This window comes from Thermothielavioides terrestris, chromosome 4 (assembly GCF_000226115.1).
Source record: "Thermothielavioides terrestris NRRL 8126 chromosome 4, complete sequence".
Classification (NCBI taxonomy): domain Eukaryota; kingdom Fungi; phylum Ascomycota; class Sordariomycetes; order Sordariales; family Chaetomiaceae; genus Thermothielavioides; species Thermothielavioides terrestris.
This window is the reverse complement of record NC_016460.1, coordinates 4,561,154-4,578,174: the sequence shown is the minus strand read 5'-3', so window position 1 is coordinate 4,578,174 and position 17,021 is coordinate 4,561,154. Positions and strand designations below refer to the sequence as shown.

Sequence of the window (17,021 nt, the reverse complement as noted above, 5' to 3'; positions counted from 1 at the left end):
ATAGAGCTTTTAGGGGCTTGTGTATAGGGGGCTTAGACCGATGTTATTCTAGGCGCAAGGCAAGCCCGCTACATGCCCGCCGTGGGCCCAGTACTAGGCCACTGTGGATCTTGGGCGTAGCCCCACATACCTAGCCTAGGTATAGCCCGGTCTGTAACAATTCGAGCTATTGAGCTCCTGTTGTCTTACAATCTTTTACTACGTTGCTATTAGACGCGTCTAAGCTATATATCTACCTATTGAGGAGACATCTTTCCTACCACTCGATATGCACTATCTTCATCTATCTAAAGGGACGCTGTATTCCTTTGGGAGCTATCTCGCGCGCCTAGTGCTGGGTGTGGTGGGGTAGGTTGGTGGAGGTTTTGCGCCACTTCAGTATAGCAGTTCAGCCCAAGGGTGCTAGATAGCGAGTATTAAGGCCAAGGTTCTGACATCACTCACTTACGAGAACACTGCTGTGAGGTTCTATTCTAAGTATCTTGCCTACAGCACTTAAAGACTCCTATTACAATACAGTACCCAAACCTACAAGCAGCTTAAACTGCAAGGCAAAACAAGCTTCTATCCTACTACCTAAGTTGATAAGTTCAAAGTCTGCAAGGCAGGAGGCGGATACTCTTACCCGCGCCTGCACCTGAGCACTGAAAAGAAAAAGCATTGGAAGTTGTTCTTTGTACTAGTACATAGGAGTCTAGTCAACGCGCGACTTGTCGCTCCTGAGTTCTGCTCCACCCCACCCATCTAATCAAATCACCACTGATGGTATTGATTCTGTTTATTCTTTTCCAAGTCCATAAGCTCGACCACATCCGAGTCGCTAGGTTGCGGCATGTATGAAATGGTGACGCTCTTCTGGATGCCGTTGCTCGGGAACGGAGACTTCGCAACGTTGTAGCTCCCAGCTTTGTAGCCAGACTGGTTTGTGCTGCCGAAGACGGCGGGAAAGACGTGCCGGAGGAAGGAGAGCAGCGACGGCATGCAGCAGCACATGATGGAAACGTTGCACTCGATGACTGAGTACGTGGCCACATCCACGTTGTTGTCTTTTGAAATAGGCCAAATTAGCTCCCGCTTTATTCCCCCAGGTAACCGAGGACAGGACTTACATGTAGGGTTGGATGACGTAGAGTACTGAACAAGACCAGAGAAGCGAATGATGCTAATGATGGTGATGCTGTTCAAGCGTATAATGTCAGCTCGCCTGCAATCCAACGTGCTCGCAGTACAGGCAGTGCATCTTCACTTACACAATGCCAACGCTGAACATGAGGATCAGGTAGATCTTCTTCTTCTTTCCCAGTTGCAGTTTCAAGAGCTGCGGAATGGGCAGTGCCAGGATCCACAAATCTGTTGCAATGTTGATTGCCTTTGGACGGTCAGGTCAGCATCCAGCATAGGGCGCTAAGGTCGAGGAAACACTGTCTTACCGAGTGGGCCCACCAGAACGAATTGTTATCGAAGCACACGCCGTCCCCGGATCCAGTCCAGGCTGACCAGGCATACTGGACGGGAATACAGGCGAGAATCGCGGCGATGGTTGTTGACACCATGAACAAGGTGCAGTGTACCAGGGTGCCGTAGCAGATGAGGTGAAAGCCACGGGCCGGAAACACGTGCATGAAAAAGCAAACGATGGTGATCTTTGTTAGGATAATCGCGGGAATGTACGAAACCTGCGTTATCCACGTGTACTAAGACAATAATCCGAGTCAGTGTCATTGATCCAGTGGATGTGGAGAGAGGATGGCGGGAGCATTGCTTAGGCAACCTGCATACCATCACGATGTTTGTGATTTCGTCCGGCGAGAGTGTCCAAATGTCCCTGCCCATTCCATGGGCCATCACTGTGTCGATTGTTAGCATCGCTGCGATCCTTTCCTCTGTCGCGTGCGAGAGCCGTACTGAAGAATTCGCCCACATCCATGGGGAGGGAGGAGATCTGGCAGCCATGCAAGTTAGCCAATGTCTTCGTCCCATCCCGTTTGGGGACGAGTGGTCCTACCATAGCGAGGACAGCGCAGAGGTCCGCCCATTGAAACTCGCGCCTGATGAATATTGCCCCATAAATCCTCAAAACAACGAACACGAGTGCCAGACCTCCGGAAACTGCGGTCGCAATGGGTGCAACATGGCTTCTGTTTCGAACGGGCTCTTTGCAAATGGTTGCTGTGGCGTTTTTGGCGGCTGTGAACAGGGGCCGAGTCAGTCCTGCGTCTCGCGCTGAGTCTAGACGGTGTTTCGCAACTCACCAAGTCCCTCAAGGACAGTACAGGCCGCGAGCGAGCAGGTCTCAACGCTGCTCATGAGGGTTTGATCCGCACAGATGCAAGCGAAGTCCGATGGACTGCACTTTGACTGTGGCAAATACTCCGCCAAGCAGGCGCTCTAACGGGAGACGTCAGTCAAATGAGGGGCGCGCCTTGCCTGGCTGCACAGACCGGATCACTTCTTCACATACCGCACATTTTGGCATCGTCTGCGCCCAGCAGTCCCGGGCAAACCCAGCGACAAGAACCGCTGCCGCCCACACTGCCGACCTCATCGTGCTGTGCCAGCAACTGCGCCCGTGCTGTCCCCGCGATGGTTGATGGTTGTGGGAGTTAGACTCGGTCTCAAGCCCATGTTCTTCGGGTCGCGTTGATATACGGAGTATGCAAATGTGCTTCTGAGCCCCTTCTGAAACTTCCTGCTCTGTCCAGTGTGCCATCAATGCTTGATGTTGAAAAAAAGAAACGGTCCACTAAGCCCCCGGTAAAGGGGGCTTATGCACACGTGTGCACTACCTCCGCAAACTGGAAGAGATCGGCACATAGCTCTAACCGAGGTCGCCAGGTTGCAGGATGACGGTCCCGCAACGGCCTCTGTTCCTGTTCCAAGCCCATTCCCCAATCGGCCGCGAGCGAAAGTTCCATTCTATCTTGCTCCTACTTCCTACCTCTCATGTTATTTTCAAGGAATAAGGTCAATGGAGGCAGCTCTCCGGTCAGAAGCAACTGCTGTCGCGAAGTGGCGAGCAAGACATAGCGCTTCGACCGTCAATGAACTGTCGTTAGTGTCATTCCACCGCCGGTTTTGAACTAACTGAGTGTGTCGTAGAGGTCCCGGGAGCCGGTGAGCCGGCCCGGCATTTCAGTGGAGACCCAGGGACTCGGTTCGAAACCGTTAACTACCGCGCGCCAATCATTCAATGTCAAATAGACAGACCCCTGGCTACTCAGCTGCCTAGAAAGTCGAAGCGCATAAAGCTACCGTTTAGCACGCCTAGGGCGGGAGCCACTGGGCCGTTCCGCGGTGGACTCTCGAAACCCTTTGGTGAACGACTCTAACACAGGAGCGTACTAGTGTACATTAGTGTACACAGAAGCCGTGCGGGGGCACGCCAAATCGCCTATGTTCGAAGAACCCTGCCCGGTGTTGTCCCGGTGTGGCCGGAGGCCTGACCGGGCGGGCTCGAAGAAAAATTACTCGCCAGTTGATCCCAATGACCAATTCATCCGTTCGTGGTTTAGGGCAGCGAACCGCGAGCGGGGAAAGTGCCCAAAGGGAGCCGGGAAGAAGCATTTAAGGGGGGGTTTACGAGGCGCCTGGCTGGGTGGCACAGCATCCCTCCAAGAATCCGTCGGACCAACTTTCTTCTTGTGTGCCGTGCTCTCGCTAACTACCACCTTGTTCCAAATGCCGGGCCTCGGCCTCCTCCTCGGCGCACTGCTCGTCTTGGGCGCCACCTACCTGCTTGTTAGGCGCCAGCCGCGACGCCCCCTCCCTCCCGGACCGAAGCCGGTGCCTCTGCTCGGGAACCTGCATCAGCTTCCCAAGAGCCTCCAGTGGCTCCATCTGTACCACTGGAGCAAGAAGTATGGCCCGGTGATGCACTTGAGCATGGGTGGTCAGCCCTTGGTCATCTTGTCGACACATCAAGCCGCCCACGACCTGCTCAACCGGCGTAGCGCTCGGTACTCGGACCGGCCACGCATGGTAATGGCTGGCGAACTGTACGTCACATCGAAGCTCTGACTTTATTCTTCCTCTCCCTCCCTCTCTCTCCTCTTTTTTTTTTTTTTTTTTTTTTTTTTTTTTTTTTTTTTTTTTTTTTTTTTTTTTTTTTTTTTTTTTTCGGTTTTTTTCGATTCTTTTTTTTTTTTGTCAATTCCGGCTTCCGTCGCTCTGAGTCACTTGCTCCCGAGATGGCACCTTTGCTCCCCAATTGCTCCCAATGTCCCAATCAGGGGAAAACTAACGTGCATTGCTATTTAGGGTGACCAAGGGCATGCACATGCTGCTCCGCCCATACGATGAGCGGTACCGTTTGCACCAGAAGATGGAGGCGCCGCTTCTGACCCCCCGGGCCGCCAGCTCGTACCGACCGCTCCAGGACCTCGAGTCCAGGCAGTTGCTCTTCGACGTGTTGGGTGAGTACGGCGAGGTTGGGTCCAAGGGTGTGGACTTCCACCACCACTTCGAGCGCGCCATGGCCAGCTTCATCTACTGCGTGAACTACGGCTATCGCCTGCGCACAGGCTACGAGAAGGAGCTCATGGACGGCAAGCGTGTGCAGGCCGAGTTCGCGCGGACAGGCCAGGTCGGCGCCTACCTTGTTGATTCGTTCCCGTCCCTCAACCTGCTTCCCAAGGCCCTGGCGCCCTGGAAGAAGGAGGCCGAAGAGCTGTACGAGCTCGAGAGGCAGCTGCACGTTGGAAATCTCGACAAGGGCTTGAACAATCCCGGCTGGAATTTTAGCAAATACATGAAGAACTCCCCCGAGGCCCAGGACATGCCTACCGAGGAGCTCGCGTTCGATCTCGGCATCCTGGCCGACGCTGGTCTCGACACGTCCACAGTGGCGCTCGACTGGTTCATCGTCGCCTGGATCACGTCCGGCTCACGATGGGTTCCCAAGGCCCAGAAGCTCCTCGACGAGGTGGTCGGCAGGGACCGGCTACCGTCCTTCGAAGACCGCCCCAAGCTGGCATACATCGATGCGATTGGTAAGCGCCACTTTCTCGCTTCTCCCCCGTGGAGCCCGCCTCGATTTACGAACCCAGCTTACATACTTTGACGCGACACAGCGAGCGAGACTCTCCGTTGGCGTCCTGTTGTCGTAGGGGGTGTGCCACACTTCACTAAGACCGAAGACACCTACATGGGTTACCACATCCCGGCCAACTCCATCGTGCTTGCCAATGCGTTTGCCATCACGCGTGACGAGTCTGTGTTTGGGGACGATGTCGACAACTTCATCCCGGAGCGCTGGATGGCCGACGAGCAAGGCAAGGCTCCATCCATTGATGTCTGCGGCATGAACGTCACCGCGCTGAAGGACCTGCCCCAGACAGGGTTTGGGTTCGGCAGGCGCATTTGCACCGGCCGCATCATCGCCCGCAACCAGCTGTTCATCCAGATGGCACGCATGCTATGGGCCTTCGACGTCGAGGCGGGGGTTGACGAGGCCACCGGCCAGAGGCGCAAGGTCGACGACATGGACTGCACCGAGGGCTTCGTTACGTTGCCTAAGCCCTTCAAGGCCGAGATGCGTCCGCGCGGAGACTGGGTGCGCGAGGTGATCCTGCGCTCCGGCACCACTCACGGTGTAGACCACGCCGAGATACTCAACCAGGCAAGCAGGGAGCGGGCGTGAGAGGGGCGCGAGTTTGCGTTGGCCATCGTGTCGCCAAATTGGTCTAGGCGTAAGGGTGTGTGTGCGTCTGGGTTTTGTGGCGCCTTTCCAGTTGCTGTATCGCAGTTCCGTGAATTCGTGAGCTTTGTGGTCCAGGAGCATGCAGTCATCCGAGCAGGTCCGGCATTTTGGCCAATCTCTCACCGGAGATGTCCGGAGAGATGGGCCCTGCAAAGTGTCCCTGCAGGGTTACGGAGCCCTTGTCTACACTAATTGGCCAGATTTGGGGCATCTCCGGGGTAATTCAGGGGCTCCCACAGTTGTGGGCATCTAGCAGAGTTTTAGTTTTTTTTTTTTTTTTGTTTTTTTTTTTTTTTTTTTTTTTTTCTCCCTTAAGATATCGTTCATCGTCAACCTCCTGCATCTGGCCGCAATCACCAGTGTGCTTCTTGTCCGCCTCTGCAAGTGCCCTCTAGGTAATGTGGCGATTGGCTGTTGGAATCTCGCAACAGTCCGGTGTTTAAGATGGGGTCAAATACCAAAACCATTAACCCGGCCCAACACCTTTCTGTCGGGGTTAACGGACCATCAGGGACTGCTGGGTAAGAGCATGGTCCAGCAACGAATAAGATCATGTGAATCCACACCGCGCTCATGATGTATCAGCGCTAGAACGAGAATGTACTGAGGAAGCGCGAGATTTCACAAGCTCGGGGAGGCAGTGCAACCTGACGCCGCCAACGTTGGCCTTAACTCCGACAGCGGATCCCCTTGGTCGGATTTTTAAGGACTTAAGGACTTAAGAGACTGTTGATGGAGGGACCGTAACCAGGGAGAGTGTTTTTGACTTGCGAAACAAGAGGCATATATAAGCTGGAAATCGTCTGCCATCAGATTTGGCGTCTTCTATAGTGCCTCTTTCCCAGCATCCCACCCGATCAATTTGCTGTTCTCATTACCACCGGTTCCCATCTCGAGGCCATGACTGACTCCAAGAAGCGAACATACAACCTTCCTTCAGACGCCGTGTGGTTCAGTACGCTCCCCCTTCCCTAAGCCAGAAATCGTAGCTTCCTGGCTCACCAGGAATGCCAGTAACCGGCTGCTCTTCGGGCATCGGTAAATCTCTCGCTCAACTTGTCGTTTCCAAAGGCCAACGGGTCGTCGCCACGGCGCGCAAGGTTGCCGATCTCGCCTACCTGCCAGACAGCAACAGCCACGTGCTGAAGCTTAGCGTTGACGTCAGCTTGCGCCAGTCCATTGACAACGCCGTTGCCGCTGCTATCGCCCATTTCGGCCGTCTCGACGTGGTGGTCAACAACGCGGGCTACTCCCTGCGCGGCGACACGGAAAACGCAACCGAGGATGCGGCGCGGCATCTCGTTGACACCATGTTCTGGGGCACCGTCTACTTGACCCGGCACGCGATGCGCATTATGCGCGAGGTCAACCCGCAAACGGGGCAGCAGGGCGGCGTGGTCCTCAACGTCTCGTCCATGGGCGGGCGGGCGGCGTTTCCGGGCAACGCCTTCTATCACGCTGCGAAGTTCGCTATCGAGGGCTTCACCGAGTCGGTGTCAAAGGAGGTGCGGCCCGAGTGGAACACGCACTTCTGTCTCATCGAGCCCGGAGGCGTCAAAACAGGCTACGTGAGCCGCGGCATGATCAGCATCGAGCCGCACCCGGCATACGCAGCCCCGGACACACCGGCTCGGATTTTGGAGCGCTATATGCACGACCCGGAACTTTCCAAGAACTGGGCCGACGTGGACAGCGTGACCAACGCCATGTACGCGATCGTGGGAAGCGGGAAGGAAATCCCGCTGCGCGTGCCGTTGGGGCCGGACGCGTGGGGCGTGCTCAAGCTGGAGAACGAGAAGAACGGGCGGGCGTTGGATGAGTGGAAGGAGTTTGCCATTGCTGCGGGGAAACCGGGCCAATTTGAGTCGCTCAGCTTCATGCACGGAGAGTAAGATTCGGCGTCTTGGTGCATTGCAAGGACTGCACAAAGATGCCTTTCCAATGTGTTCATCAACTGGATGGATGAGTCTTGATGCTCTAGACAGCCGCTAAATCGGTAATCTCCTGGAAATTTTCAATGTGTGCGCGGAGTGCCAGCAATTACATAACGTCGAGGTCAGAGCTCCCCAGGACTCCAACGGAAGGGTATCCCTCGCTGCCAGGCAGCCACGGAGCGGGCGCGCTGAAGGCGGCAGACGAACAGTCCGAAGCAATGACCGTTAACGTTTAGGTTAGGCGTAAGCCGTCCTCGGGTCAACTGCTTAACCTGCCCAGCTGACATACCGCAGTACGCACATGGAGGCCGCATTATGGTGCGTCTAAAGCATTGTCGAATCCCACAACAATATGCGTACGAGTCCATGTCTTTCCCCTACAACCGTCTCATGTCCGCGTATCCGTTGAGGTTCTAGCAAATCCTAGTCAAGGCTCCATTGAAGTCTTTGCCATCACCCGGGTTCCCTCGATGGAATCCCCAGTGTCGTTCGCCGCACCATGCAGACCTCGCTGACTGCTAGGCACCCACAAAGCCGAGTCGCCAGTCCTGTCCGCGGTGAGACCGGCCCGCCCGGGATTCTTCATGCCAGCTTCCAACTGTCGCTGATAAGACACGTTCCTCAGACGATCGGCTTCGGCCGGTGTAAGACGTAACTGCGTCGTCCAATGTCAGTTCCGGCGGTCTACAGCCTCGAGCATCAGGCGTCGCCGCAGGTTACTTACGTAGATCTCAACCCCGACAGCATGCAGGGCTAGTGCAAGCCAGAGGGCGCCTCCAAAGTTTCGGCTTAGAGCAGCCGTCACATTGCTCTTGTTGCCTTGGAACGACGCAGGCACGAGGACTATCCTGTTGACGTCGTCGCCCGAAAAGTAGGCGTAGCAGTCGGGGTACGCCTGCAGGGTCTCCTGCTCCGATCCAACGAGGAAGGCGACTTTATCACACGGCATCGGGACGAAGTACCCATCGGTGCTGATGATGAGCGCTGAAAGAACGAGGATGATGCGCAGGGTAATGACCGAACCAGCCTATCCCGGTTAGAAAGGGACTTGAGTCTTTGCGCTATGTTGGCGGGATCGCGGTGGAGGGCGCGTCAACTTACATAAAACCACGCTCTGAGCATCCAGGCACGGTGCTGCTCGATCTGGAGCCGCTTGACGTTGTACAGAGCGAGCGCTAGCGAGACAACAAAGGCAATTGACAGGACGCCGACGCCGCTTTGCACCTCCGTCCGACCGCCGACTGCATTCCGCGCGAGCATGATGGCGCCTGCGGTCGAGATTAGACTGAGAAGAATGACGAGATAACCATTGATGCGGTGCAGGAGGATGGCCTTGTGGCGGATGGCCGGCACAAACTGGACGCAAGCCAGTAAGGCGGCGGGCAGGATAGTGGCGAGGTGCAAGAAGATGCCAAGCCTGTCAACCGAGCCGTCTGTGTAATAATAGCAATCGAGCGGCCCGGCGCCGGGTCCCGAGAAGCAGCTCTTGTCCAGGGAGAGATACTGAAATCGGGCAAGCGTGAATCCCACCAGAGCCCCGGCGAAGATGAAGAAGAGTACAAAGTTGTAGCCTTTGGAGAACCCGATAGGGTTGTAAACCCTGCGGGCCATGGCCACGAAGCGATTTGCTGGTGGTCGTGTAGAGGTAGCCATGTCGAGCGATGTCTGTCGACTGGAGGTCGCAAGCACTGGGTGGGCGGGAGACGAACGGGCTGTTGGACGTGGTGGTGAGAGAGTGTGCTAGCGGAGAGGGCAAACCGCCTCTGCAGGCTTTCCTTTATAGCTCTCGTGTCTATGTTCAGCAGGTGTTGTGGACGCGGCGGTCTAGACAGGCCGCCGCGTCTTCCTGATGCGGCTGAGCCGAGAGGTGGCGGAGGCTCTGCAAGCCTCGAGTCGCGAAGCTCAAGCAGCAGTACCAAAGAGGCAATTCGCCCTCGCACTCGCATTCGCCAGTTGGAGGTTGGCCAATCAGGAGACATGGCGATGCTAAACGCACCGATTGTTAAGTGCGGGAGAACTTCCTTCCTTTCAGCTCCGGGGAGGCGTAATCCCAAGGGTTCCCGTTAGACGGCGGCAACGTGGATTCACGCACAAGTGGCACGCTTTCGGGCTTGGACGAAGCCCGAACGTCGAACCTCGTTTGATCCAAACGTGAGGTTGGGTTCCGTGCTCGTCGTCATCTGTCTGTTCTGGACCCCTATTCGAGTGCGGTACGGCAAGTTGCGTCCTAGGTGTCTTTGGAGTGTGAGGGATGAGACTCGGCCGAATCCGGCGCCACCAGTTTTTTGACGCCAGTGACTTCATCAGTTGGGAATGCACACAGCAGTACGGATTACTGCTGCTGTCAGAAGTGCAAAGACAGAGTGATTCACTTTAAGTCCCAGCTATCGCCTCCAACGCTAGGTAGCAACCTGGAAGCAAGACCCAAGGCTTCAAACTACAGTACCGAGGGGTCTCACTGCTGTGGGGTGTAATAAAACACCGCGGGCTTCAAATGCTGCTCCCATCTGAATCCCACATTAAGAGGGTAGCGTATAGACTCGCCCGGTTCTCGAGCGTCTCCGGACCGGAAGGCGCCTAAATTGACAGGCGGTCGCATTCAACACTCTGCCGAGATGGGATACCCAATTTACCAGGAATCTCGGCAGCCGGAATGATTGGCAGGAGGTGGCGAAAGGACACTTGGGAAAATCCAAGCACGGCAGTTCCATAAGGCAGTGGGTGGCTGTGGTATGCGTTGAAGACAGACATATCCGGGCATGTTTATATCCGCCACACGCCACGGGCTCCAGGCAGCATGCTGTCACATTTTGGAGCACCACTGCTCTGGATTTCCAGCACAAATCCTTGCAGCACACTGAACCACCTTGTTGTGTTCAATTCAACATGCTCTTCTCTCCGTCGTCCGGCTTTCTGGCCTCCATCTCCTTGGTCCTACTGCTCATTAGCCCTTCGGCAATCGCCGATTGCACCCGCTCCGACTTGCTTGCCGTGGCCGATAAATTCGTCACTGCTATTTCATCAGGCAGCATTGGGTCGCTTCCCTTCGCCGCAAACTTCACCTACCTTGAAAACAACAAGGTAGCGACCATCAACCGCACAGCCGTCTTTGCCCAGCCTCTGAAGATCGATCTCAACCGCTCCACAGCCGACACTGTCGCGTGCGCGAGCTACACGCTCATCATTTCCGCTTCGGGGCCCAAGCCCTACGTCCTGGCCACGCAGATCCGTCACCCTAAAGGAGGAGACACGAGCGTGATCGCAAAGGTAGACACTATCGCGGCTACGACGGGATCCCTCTTCTTCAACGCCACCAAAACACTGGGGTACATCCGCAAGGAGAACTGGGACGAGATCCCGGAGGCCCAGCGCCCCAGCCGCGACCTGCTCAAGAAGGTGGGGGATAGATACCTCGATATGTGGACCGACAAGACTGCGGCCGACTCGATTCCCTAGGGGACCGACTGTGAAAGGGTCGAGGGGAGCGAGTACACCCGTCCCTGTGGGGCGTCCTTGCCTCATAGTAAGAGCCAGAGGAACAACGGAAATAGGCGCTATATGATCGACGAGGTGGTTGGCAGCGTGGACATTTTGTGTAGTTTTAACGCGCTGGGGAGCTTGCCGGACAGTCATGAGATTAGAGTCGAGGAGGGCAAAGTCAAGTACGTTCATACAGTTACTGTTTGAGGCTCGCCAAGTTTATAGATGAACGTCTGGCTACGGAATAGCCCTGGAAATGTGAAGCGCTTCCTGGCCATGATCCAACCAACATCAGTCGATTTAAGGACATCTAGGAAGCATGCTTGTTAGTGTCGCTGACTACACCTCTGTCGATCGAAAAGGGATAAACTGACAGACTTACCGATACAGCGTCCCGCCCTCTTCTGCCTGGACGTAAATCAGTGCCGGAGGCAAACGACGCAATGTAGGACACCTAGAACTCACCGCGTTCGAAACATGTGAAATCCCATGCCCAAACCCCCTGCCAAGCTTGGACTCGCAGTAGGGGGCTCTTAGATCTTAAACCTTCTCAGCATAGGGAGACTGCTGGACCGTTGGCCACCAAGCGCGGGGGGCGCTGCTTCAGCGCTCTATTGACCTGTGGGCGTTCTCACTCCGCAACCAAGTCCTCAATAGCCCACTGGACGTAGCAAGCCATTAACGTCCCAGCACAGAAGGCGCGGCTTACCCAGCACCCATCCACATATCGAGCAGCGCACATAGTCACCGAAACCCAATTACATTCTTCAAAGCCCCAGTCCCACGCTTGGGCGCCGTGAGCGGCTGGGACCAGACAAAAGTCACATGTCACAAGTAACGATTGATGCTTCGAGTCCAAAATACAGATTAGCCATTATCGTCTAGCTATAATCCCTCTCAGATCCCCCTCTGGCGACATCTCACCCCCTACATGCCCAGTCTCAGGCCAGCGTCTGGGGCGCGTAGCTTTTGTCAGGTGTAACTGCCACACCGTTGACTAGCTCCTTGTCGGAATAGGCGGGCCAAACGATGAGCCGCTGACTCCAGTCCACCACGGACCAGGTGGTGAACCCGTTGCCGGGGCCAAACTGCCCGCTCCAGCTGGAGGAAATCGTATAGGGGCCGCAGGAGATGCCGTTCGTAGACGTTTGGCTGGCCGGCGCGCCGGTGACGGTGTATGAACAGTTGGTGACGGGCGCGGTCTGCGTGTCGACGCCGAAGGAGACGGTGCAGGACGTGTCGTCGGCGTTGCAGGTGCGGGTGAACGACCTGATGATCCATTCAGGGACCGTGGCCATGGCCGAGACTGCTTCGGATCGGGTGTTCAGAGCCGGGGCCGCGAGCGTGCTGCCCGCGGCGGCGAGGAGGCCGAGTGAGGCAATAGGGAAGTGCATGGTGATGGTGTGCAAGTGTCGGTGTTGCGTAGAGTTATGGGACTTTGCTCGAAGCTTGAGGAGGATGCGCCCGACACCTGGAGGACGGGTAAGTGACCGACCTTTATAGAGAGCGCCTCTCCTCGCCAACATGTTGCTTGAATTCCATCTGGAATCCAGCAGGCTTGGCAAAGCTCAACAATCCGCCAATGCGGTGTATGGACAAACTGCTGATTAGCGAAGGGTTGATGCAGCTGTGGACCGCAACTCGGATAAGGATACCACGTTACTTCGTATTGTTGAGCCGAATGTTAGCTGACATGCTCTTGTTATGCGGATGAAGCTCGTATTAGCAGGCGGTGCGACAGTGATCGGCACAGCGTGGGGCCAAGTTCCTGGGTCATGTCGTGCGATGTTGCACGAGAGGCTGAAGCCGCCAGGGACGTGCATGGACAGTACATACATGCCTGTGTACTCCGTAGTGTATACATAATACCTGCCAGGCACAGCTACAGAGTTCAAAGCCGAAAATAAACAAGACTAAACATAGAATCGCTTCGCTTTTCTTGGCTAGGCTCCGGGGTCGTGAGGATACGGCATGGAGCTGGCACTGGGCATGGCATATCCCATGCCGCTCTGCCCTTGCACTGTCGCTGGGCAGACGGCCTACACTAACTCCCTGTGATTGCGCCGCCTCCTGACTGGCCGCTAACCGAGCCACCATTCCACCCGCCCTCGTCGGGGAAGCTCCCCTCCAAGAAGGTCATCTCTGCTAGTCGTTGTAGAACCTGTCCTCAAGCTGCACCCTTCAGGCGCAACCCATCGAGCCAGTTTCACGTACGAGTATGTTGAGTTGCGGGCTGCTTCTTCATTGCTTGTCGCAGCTCGTCTATTCTTTCGCGCAGCTCCCGTCCGGTCTAGAGTCTTCAGAAATAACTCTTTCAAAGCACGTCGTTGGCGAAGGACGGGTTTGCGGTCAGCAAACACTCAGCTTCGACCACCACATCGTTGCCACGGGCGCCGTCGCCGGCCAAGCCGGACGAGGCAACCGGGAGAGGTGCGGTGACTCACGTTTCCGGCGCTAGGGTGAGGGCAGGTGCGTTTTGAGCTCTTCCGGCTGCCGAATGCTTCCGTCCAGACGGCGGTCGATGAGGTCAATCTTCTTCTCGTTGGATGGAGCTCGCTAAGCCCCTGACCCCAGAGGTGGTAGGTGTATAGGGGAGAGAGCTTACTACTGTGAGGTAAGGACAATCCGGGTCCGCTTCTCCCGCGGGATGGTATCAGATTGAGTGCATTGGATCCTCGCATGCAAGCAGTGAGCACAGATGGACTCTCGGTTGCAGCGGAATTCTGCCAACTCCGCATTAGTCTCGACCTCCTTATAATCCCAGAGATCAGGACGGTGCTCCGCTCTATTTCACGGGCTCAAAACGCATCACATCGAAAAGCGAGTTTGTTAGTGGGCCACATAGGCAGCCAGCTTGCGGGAGTCAAGACTTGCTGCTCTTGGAACTGGGACTTGGGCAGGAATTGCCGCCAACGGCGGCTCGGCTTCGTCCATGGAGTTTTCCGTGCATACCTGCATTCGAACAACACGTCCAGCCGGATTCGCTCCCAAGGCAACTGGTGCCAAGGTCCTAGGAAGGAATCGAGATGCTCAAGCGGCGAGATGGGGGGTCAGTCTTTAATAAAGCTTACACTCGGACTTCAATAGGCACACTCCATTCATACACTCTCGTTCTTGTCGTTGCCCCGTCCTCTGGCTACGCACACTCAAGCGCGCCGCAGTACCTGTCGTCTTCAACACCAAGCTTGCGCTAGCGATCAGCTCCACGGCCTACGAGATCGCTCGACCCTAGCACGAATGTGAGACCAATCACGCACTGCGGCTTCCCGACTTCCTCGCCGCAGATTGGCTAGAATCTCGCCGCCATCTCCGGTTCCCAATGCAGGAAGAAGGGCGCTGACTTATCTCAACGGCGGGATCTCGACATAGTGCCTAGACAGGAGGTTTCCAAGGTGCGAGACTTGATGCGAATACAGAGCGGGCCGGGGTCATCGTCCCCGACCTGGTCCAAAAAAACGTCAGCCAGACGAGCAGCGCCTCGATGGTCTCTACAGTACGCATTGACCCAGGATTGTAAGAAGTCCTGAGCAGGTTAGACGGGCACTGTCCCTCTCATAGGACGCAACCGCCCATTCCGCAAACTCTCCCATACTCAATGCGCTCCTGCGCCTTCAGCAGCGCGAGCATGAAGACGTTCACATGGCGCATGACCTCCTCTCTTCACCCACCGACTCTCCCGCCTCCACCCGCACCATCGCGGGCGCAGGAGCGCGCCGGCCGGAAGCGCCTGACGTTCGCTCTACCACGGCATGTCCCGTGGTCAACTTTCGCCGCCGGCCTATTGCTGCAAATATCTCGAACAAGGACACAAGTTGGGACAGTTCGAAGTGGCAGCCACAATACCCACCGCCGTAGCCACCGCCTAGCGGCATCGTCAGCTATCATCCGCCCGTTTCTTGGTTGGACTCACAAACATCAGCCGAAATGAAGCAAGCGACCTACCGAGGCGCGGCGTAGCACAGGGAACAAGAGAGATGGCCTAACCCTAACCAGGGCAGAATGCGGAATGCCATTATAGTCGGCTCTACGATCCGCCTATCAAGGTTTTGTAGGCTTCTCCTGGCGGGGTTCTGCCAAGGTCGAGACAATGGTAAACACTTTGTCCCAGCCCTCTTCCAAGCATTCGAGAGTGACCACCTTGTGCGCAGCCTTCTTGTGACCCTGTAGGCTAGATTCACGCGAGGAAGCTTTACCTCATCCTTTTTCATCGCGTTGAAAGAGGGCTGCACCACCTTCGTGCTTTGACTTGTGGTGCGCTTTTATGGAGAGATTTGGTGTCTGGGTATTCCTTTCCACAGCCCTCCACAGGGCATCTGGAGAGTTTCCTGCCATGCATATCCACATTGTGTTGTCGAAGGGCAGCTATGGTCGGGTATTTACTCGAGCAGCCTTTGATGCCACAAGTGATGTGGCCAAATGTGCGTGTGTAATATGGCGCCTGTGGCGACCGAGGGTATCGAACGCTTCCCCACGGGTTTTGCACACCCATCTTTGGTGATCCTCGACCTCAAGAGCACAAAGCGATGCCAGAATGGCACCGCACCCCTCCATAGGGCACTCCAACCTCGTAGCCTAGCAGTTCTTGTCGATCTCATCTTGCTCGGGGTCCAATTTGCCCACAGCTTCCGCGGCAGGGGCAGATGCTGGAGCGCAGTGACGGTAGCGGTAGTGCTGTGCTAGCATGCCCACGCTGGGAAACGTCATTCTGCAATCGTCATACTGCAGTGTCGGGAGGCGCTTGGTGTTGTCGAGCCAGGGCTCGACTGGCAAGAGCGGCGGCGTGGCTGTGAAGAGCGGCTCGGACGCCTGCGGCTCTGGCGGCTTGCGGCGCCAGCTTGACTTGAGCCTGCCCTCTCCAAGCCTCCAGTCCAATGTGGCGATGTTGCGGTCGACCCGGACGGAGAACGACCTGCGGATGCCATCCCGAGTGGCCGGTGGGAACCGATACACGGCCATCTTGGTCACAGCTGTGTCGAATCTGTCACGGTGCGAAGGCTCCTGTCCTCAGGTGCTCCAATATTGCCCGCTGCTTTTCTGCGCCCCAAGTCGACCAAATCTATCCATTTTCCTTGCGTATGCCCCACGAGCATGGAAGATCGTGACGACGGAGATCGTGACAGCGGGAGCGCAGCGGTGGGTCGCCGCTGCCTGGAGGTCAGCCGCAACGAGCAAAAGCGAATGGCTCAACAGCGAAGGGCAGCGAAGGGAGCAAGAGTAAAAAGAGGCAGGGGGGTGGGTGTGTCAACTGGGGCAAGTGCGACACACGCACACGGGCAAAGCAAGGCAGTCCGCCACGAAATCACATACCAGCCTCAGCGCCGCCATTGAAAGGGCGACGAATTGATGTCCATGGCACCGCCCTCCTTGGCCTGTACTTTCCTGTGGTGCTTCTCGCCTCGTTGTTGGCATCACAACCCAAATTCTCTTCCTCCGCTAACAGGCCGAGGCATAGTTGCAGGTGTCAATGAGGCTGTCCATGATTACTCATGCCTCCCAGATTTAGTGATCAGCTCGAGCCTAGCCGAAAGAATATCGGCTTTGGCTATCCAGCTCCTGGATCGTGACTAGCTGAGGGGTTTAGCACTGCACTGGCGTCAGTCCCAGCCGTCGAAATACAGCCCGATGCGGGAGGCGGAGCCGGGGAGAGTGCGTTGGGGATCCATGGATCCAAGCGAAGGATTTGCCAAGACATGGATAGCATTCAAGCAGCTTGCCTTAGTAAGAGGCGGCAGGGCACTTGGGCGAGGCCAACGGGAGAGGCGAGTCTGGCATGAGCATGGAGATCTTCCTGGATTCCTAGGCCTCACGAGTGCGGGAAAGTAGAACTTCTCGGCCTCCGCATCGCCACAAGGGCGATTAGAAAGCATAAAAACCCTACCGTTGAGGCGGCTTGACTCGAAGAAGCTGTT

General features: G+C 56.2%; 6 protein-coding genes across 6 annotated transcripts; 3 read left to right on the top strand and 3 right to left on the bottom strand.

Moving 5' to 3' along the window:
* Nucleotides 1-485: 485 nt before the first annotated feature.
* On the bottom strand, nucleotides 486-2,188 carry THITE_2120508 (uncharacterized protein). Its single transcript, XM_003656071.1, has 7 exons — nucleotides 2,006-2,188; nucleotides 1,906-1,942; nucleotides 1,780-1,847; nucleotides 1,431-1,694; nucleotides 1,251-1,369; nucleotides 1,110-1,177; nucleotides 486-1,046 (listed from the first exon to the last, which is right to left on the bottom strand). The coding sequence occupies exons 2-7, from the start codon at nucleotides 1,925-1,927 to the stop codon at nucleotides 754-756; spliced, it is 834 nt and encodes a 277-aa protein (XP_003656119.1). The 5' UTR covers nucleotides 1,928-1,942; nucleotides 2,006-2,188; the 3' UTR covers nucleotides 486-753.
* A 1,333-nt stretch (nucleotides 2,189-3,521) lies between these two features.
* On the top strand, nucleotides 3,522-5,732 carry THITE_2120506 (uncharacterized protein). The gene is made up of 3 exons (XM_003656070.1): nucleotides 3,522-3,995; nucleotides 4,258-4,988; nucleotides 5,070-5,732. Exons 1-3 carry the CDS (start codon nucleotides 3,679-3,681, stop codon nucleotides 5,636-5,638), a joined length of 1,617 nt encoding a protein of 538 aa, XP_003656118.1. The 5' UTR covers nucleotides 3,522-3,678; the 3' UTR covers nucleotides 5,639-5,732.
* Nucleotides 5,733-6,598: 866 nt separating this feature from the next.
* THITE_2020551 (uncharacterized protein) lies at nucleotides 6,599-7,203 on the top strand (the record flags this gene model as incomplete). Its single annotated transcript, XM_003656069.1, has 2 exons — nucleotides 6,599-6,653; nucleotides 6,713-7,203. Coding segments are annotated over 2 exons (546 nt in total), but the record flags the coding sequence as incomplete, so codon positions are not given.
* Nucleotides 7,204-8,059: 856 nt separating this feature from the next.
* THITE_43266 (uncharacterized protein) lies at nucleotides 8,060-9,285 on the bottom strand (the record flags this gene model as incomplete). The annotated part of the gene is made up of 3 exons (XM_003656068.1): nucleotides 8,060-8,287; nucleotides 8,357-8,527; nucleotides 8,734-9,285. The coding sequence occupies 3 exons, from the start codon at nucleotides 9,283-9,285 to the stop codon at nucleotides 8,060-8,062; spliced, it is 951 nt and encodes a 316-aa protein (XP_003656116.1).
* A 1,233-nt stretch (nucleotides 9,286-10,518) lies between these two features.
* Nucleotides 10,519-11,319, top strand: THITE_122346 (uncharacterized protein; the record flags this gene model as incomplete). The annotated part of the gene is made up of 2 exons (XM_003656067.1): nucleotides 10,519-11,028; nucleotides 11,089-11,319. 2 exons carry the CDS (start codon nucleotides 10,519-10,521, stop codon nucleotides 11,317-11,319), a joined length of 741 nt encoding a protein of 246 aa, XP_003656115.1.
* A 348-nt stretch (nucleotides 11,320-11,667) lies between these two features.
* On the bottom strand, nucleotides 11,668-12,638 carry THITE_2120503 (uncharacterized protein). The gene has a single exon (XM_003656066.1). The coding sequence runs from the start codon at nucleotides 12,504-12,506 to the stop codon at nucleotides 12,054-12,056; it is 453 nt and encodes a 150-aa protein (XP_003656114.1). The 5' UTR covers nucleotides 12,507-12,638; the 3' UTR covers nucleotides 11,668-12,053.
* Nucleotides 12,639-17,021: the final 4,383 nt, after the last annotated feature.